At 41.0% G+C, this 5,770-nt stretch overlaps 1 protein-coding gene across 1 annotated transcript; it reads left to right on the forward strand.

The window, feature by feature from the left end:
- The first annotated feature begins 1,178 nt into the window (after nucleotides 1–1,178).
- On the forward strand, nucleotides 1,179–3,717 carry LOC128205185 (cholecystokinin receptor type A-like). The gene has a single exon (XM_052906659.1). The coding sequence runs from the start codon at nucleotides 1,930–1,932 to the stop codon at nucleotides 3,373–3,375; it is 1,446 nt and encodes a 481-aa protein (XP_052762619.1). The 5' UTR covers nucleotides 1,179–1,929; the 3' UTR covers nucleotides 3,376–3,717.
- The last annotated feature ends 2,053 nt before the right edge of the window (nucleotides 3,718–5,770 follow it).

A 5,770-nucleotide genomic window follows, 5' to 3' on the forward strand; every position in this document is an offset into this window, starting at 1 on the left:
AAATAATTTCACAAAAATGTTCCTTATGTGACCCTCTATCAAATTTCTTCAACCCAATTTGGTTCGTAAAATTCACATGGTCGCCAGAGGTCAGCGGCTACTTTTCACTACATATGTCTATATGGTAAATCTTCTCCTCAGTAACTATTGGTCCGATTTCAAGATAATTTCACAGAAATGTTCTTAAAGTGACCTACAGTTAAATTCCTTCAGCCGATACTGATTCATAAAAATCACGGTTATATGTCTATATCGAACATTTTGAAAACCATTTAGAAACAATTCACCCCATTTTTCAAAATAATTTCACAGAAAGGTTTCTTAGGTGACCATAATATATCAAATTCCTTAACCTCATTCATATAACTTCGTGAACTTACTCACGGTAAAAATGTGCTCTTTTGTGACAAGTTATATAACTCCCAACTTACTAAAATATTGTAAGAGTTATGACCCTTTATAACATTTTAAACAAATTCATGTTTTGATGTTTCTTTTTATAACCCCGTTTAAAAAACGGGACGTATTATAGTTTCGCCTGCGGCGTACGAGCGGGAGACGTTCAGTATGTTGTCCGATCAATACTTTTAGAACCTTTGTCCAATTAGGTGAGTGATATAGGGCCATCTTGACCCTCTTGTTTTCACTCCTTGCCGTTTGTGACTTCTATTTAGATTTAAGATATTGAAGTAACGGCTTAGCCCCTTCAATGAGACATGCCCCAAGAGCGCAAAGCCAAAGCGAAAATAGCAATCATTTTCCGTATTATGTACAACTAAACAACCACGGGCCTTACTCCAATCACCTACGTTCGAGGCCATGGGTTCTATCGATATATTTGTGTACAGATTACCAGGACTCTCTCCCGTAGAGTATAGATTTGAGCTGCAATGTAATATATGCATACATGCATGTAGCTACCTGACGAAAACCACTGCACGGACGTTATTGTTGCATTGACAGAATACACCCTGCAGATAGTTTCAAGAAGTAGTGCGGGTCTGGAAAAAAGAAAACGTGTATACATGTAGAACTTTGTGTGTATTAATAGTTATTATAAAGCTGGTGAAATTCAAGTGGCTCTGACTGCATGAATCGGCATGATCAGATTTTGTACGGAAACTGTCACTCTTAAATTAATAATGATAACATCATATGAACTTATTTATGATGTATATGGCTGTCTAGAGGCAATCTTTATTTTAATCTTAATACAGGATGCTGCGCATTATATTCATATCACAACCTTAATGTGGAAAGATAAATAAAGGATAATACCATGAACAATAATGTAGGTTTTAAAAAGACAGAAGGTGCAGAAAAAGGATACAACTTTCCGCAAACATATATATTAAGTTCGTAAATATTTTGGATCATAAAACATGTAATAAACTACTTGATTAACTACAGCATTTAGTTCTAAGGAGGCGGAAGGGTGCCCATGCTTTTCTTCCATGTTACCAGAGGGATGCTACCATAACAGGGGAAGGCTGCAGCGCCCTCCCCAGATTCTTAAGCGTAAAAACTTATAATCACAACAAGAACAACAGAGAGATCGCAATATTCGCTCCGAATAACGTTGATATACTTATTGTCGAGCTTAATTCACAAGATTGACAAGTGCGAGCTTCCGGACGTTTGAAATGTTTGATGTTAGATGTAAAACAGTCGCTCCGCCTAGTTTAATAAACTTGACAAAACCTGTGCCAGATAAATATAAGTTTGGAAACGTTTAATATATAAAACGGCAGTGTTTATTTCAATATTTGCTGATCGCAAAGATCTACTGGAGTGTTATCTCGGCTTCAAATATAACGTCAGTTAACAAACTTGACGTAACTGACAATCGAAGATTAGTTAAAGAGTTGACTGGAGATCTTATGTAGGTTTCACGTTTATTTTCATTCACGCCATAACCTGGTAGTAGAAATGTACCAAAAGGTCGGTCGCTTCTTGGAAAGTGACGAGAACGAGGCAAATTTGACCCTCGAAGAGCTGAATGATGAATTGTTTCAATACCATATACCGGCCATCGTATTTGTGATCATCAGTATGGTAGTCGGAGTTTTCGGGAACACGCTTGTCATTCTGATCTACAAGACCAAGTTTCGCCGGTCCAACCACAGGTACTTCATCCTGTTTCTCGCCGTGACGGACTTCGTGGCTTGCGTTACTGGTATGCCCTTCCTGGTGGCGAGTCTCCGCCTGCCGTACCTCATGACATCGTCAGTCACGTGCAAGACACTGCGATACTTCCATTACTTCGTCAACAACTGCTCAGGGCTGCTCCTCGTGGTCATTGCCATCGAGCGCTTCAGGAAAATTGTTCGCCCGTTCAAAAGGCAGCTTACCACGCGCCAGACACTATATCTCTGCTATGGCACGATGTTTATAAGCGCAATTATGGCCGTTCCAGCACCGATTTACTTCGATGCCACAGATATAGATACAGGTGTTCAAAACATAACCGGAAAACAGTGTTACGTAAGCCCTAGTTCGAAAAAAGGATTCGAAATGTTTAATTTTATCCTGATGCTTGAAGCATTTGCCAGTATGGTAATATTTGCTGTACTGTACTCTCTGATAGTGCGAAAACTTTGCACAAGCGACCAGTTTGTGCAGGCTATGAAGAGTATGCGATCAGTATCCTCTATGGACTCTGGACGTAAAGGGATAAACTCCTTGGAGGACCATTCAGTGGACATAATGGACACGGAGACACCGACCCATTCTGAAATATCACAGGAGCCGTCGGTCAAAGGGGCAGTGTCACTTAAATCATCCACACAGACCGAATACACGAGTAACGACAATGGGACGACACAGTCTACAGTGTCGTTAAATACAGATGTAGAATCTCGAAACAATGGTCACGTGACAGGAAGGAATGCGAGGGCGTTGTGGCGAAAATCAGTTGACCTAATTGGAAGGAACAGCCATAATGAGAAGCAGAATGTTGTCACTCGTGCCCAATCTGATGTGAGGCTAAACAGAATAAGACAACCGAAGACTTCAAACACAAGGTCCCATGTCGAGCCATTGGAAGTGTTAATAAGGAAGAAAAGATCTCAGGTCAAACGTGCATCAAAGCATAAAAGCTCGAAGACAACAATTCACGTGACCGTCATGTTGTTTACCGTTTCGATATTTTTCGCAATAGCCTTCATTCCACATCTGGCTTTGATGATTGTAACTGTTCACGACAAAAAGTTCCTGAACATTTTAGACAAAAAGGAAACTATGGCGTACCATTTGTTTCTCAGAAGTTTTATAATCAACAACATTGTTAACCCGTTTATCTATCTGTTATGTGATTCACAATTCAAGAAAGAAGCAAAACTGCTGCTATGTAGGAGTTGCTTATCGTCGCGATGAGTAACGGAAGTTGGGCATCGTTTCTTTTGATTTAGTCTTTACTCGTATATACCATTACTGGATCCAGGGGTAGTAAGGGGAGGGGGGGGGCATACACGGCGTGTCCCCCTCCTCATCCAAAAGAACATTTTATATTGATATAGAAAGAAAAGATGCATACATTACACCAAAATGCACATTTTAGACTAAAATTACCAAAAACAAAAATATATGTTCCGAGCCTATTTTGGGATGCTGCCCCAAGTGCTAAAGTGCTACCCCTCTAACTGCAAAGCCTGGATCCGCCCCTGTATATCATTTTGTTTTGTAAGGTTTGTACTTTTTAAAATAAAGACAAAGATATATATCGTTAAGAGTTTATTAGTTAAAAATCGTTGATTTAACTACATATGAGGGTATATATGTATGCTTCCCGGTGCTTGGGGTACGCCCCTGGTGTGTAAAAGGTGGCACAACGACGACACTCATGGCGCCATCATCGACACCCAGTCTATGACAATTCCCCTGTGGGTTTTCTTCGAAAATAATACTTACAAGCTTAAAAGAACATCTTCTGAAGCATATGACGAGAATTTGCAACTGTTTTATAAGTATATATTGACTCCATCTTTTAACTTAGTCAATCACTTATATAAAGGATTTAGTGTTTCAGCCATTTTTGCAACCAATCGTTATGCTCATATAACTTCATACAAAAAAACAACGGCAAACACTAAGTAAGAAATCACTGGGCGTTTAAACCGGATAAACCCTCACGGCATCAACTTGACTTAGGAGTCCAAAAACCGGTTTACATCCACAAAACCCCGTGATTTCCTACTAAGTCCTTACTGAACGTGCCAAATATTTCATATATGACGATCTTATAAGGTGTTTCTCTTGTTTGTTGTTTTGTTTGGCATTGGTCGTTGTGTCTATAAATAAGATCTTGGTTGAAGTTAAGACCATTGAGTTTGTTGCTGTGCTTTGTTGAATTGTCTTAGTGAATGAAACAAAAATTCAATACCAACTGATAAGTCGACAACCAGATGAATCAACATCGTGTCAGCACAACAGTACATTCACTAGAAGGTCCAAATCGACGACCAGATGCATCGACGACCAGATACATCACCATCGTGTCAGCGCAACAGTTCATTCACTAGAAGGTCCAAATCGACGACCAGATGCATCGACGACCAGATGCATCGCCATCGTGTCAGCGCAACAGTTCATTCACTAGAAGGTCCAAATCGACGACCAGATGCATCGCCATCGTATCAGAGCAACAGTTCATTCACTAGAAGGTCCAAATCGACGACCAGATGCACCGCCATCGTGTCAGCGCAACAGTACATTCACTAGAAGGTCCAAATCGACGACCAGATGCATCAACATCGTGTCAGCGCAACAGTACATTCACTAGAAGGTCCAAATCGACGACCAGATGCATCACCATCGTGTCAGCGCAACAGTACAGTCACTAGAAGGTCCAAAATCGACGACCAGATGCATCACCATCGTGTCAGCGCAACAGTACAGTCACTACAAGGTCCAAATCGACGACCAGAGGCATCACCATCGTGTCAGCACAACAGTACCGTCGATTGAAGGTCAACATCGACGACCAGGTACATCACCATCGTGTCAGCGCAACAGTACATTCACTAGAAGGTCAACATCGACGACCAGATGCATCATCATCGTGTCAGCGCAACAGTACAGTCGATTGAAGGTCAACATCGACAACCAGATACATCACCATCGTGCATCGCAACAGTACATTCACTAGAAGGTCAACATCGACGACCAGATCCTTCACCATCGTGTCAGCGCAACAGTACATTCACTAGAAGGTCCAAATCGACGACCAGAGGCATCACCATCGTGTCAGCGCAACAGTACAGTCACTAGAAGGTCCAAATTGACGACCAGATGCATCCCCATCGTGTCAGCGCAACAGTACATTCACTAGAAGGTCCATTCAATAATCAATGAAAGAGCGGCATCGTCAAGATTGTTTTGTACATTTCATATACCAAGTAACTAGGTAGGCAGTAGCACTCCAATGGACCAAATGCTATGCCAAGTTCGACATAATACCTCAATAGCCTCGCCCAGGTTTCCTGTAGTCGTCAAGTGTTACCATTAAAGTCGAACCCCGTTGGCTCGAATTCCTCGTTGGCTCGAACTAGATGTAGAGGACCGATTTCTTTATGCTGAAGGTAAACAATCCCGTTTGGCTAGAACTTTACTAGGCTCGAGGTATTTTCTCCGGTCCCTGGGAGTTTGATCCAACGGGGTTTGACTGTTTATAGCGTCGTTATTTCTTTGATATATTTTGTCAAAAATAATCAGTACCTTCATACAATTATTACATGCTAATTTTGAAAATAAGTATTTATTCACAATCGTG

The sequence above is a fragment of the Mya arenaria genome, chromosome 10 (assembly GCF_026914265.1).
Source record: "Mya arenaria isolate MELC-2E11 chromosome 10, ASM2691426v1".
NCBI lineage: Eukaryota > Metazoa > Mollusca > Bivalvia > Myida > Myidae > Mya > Mya arenaria.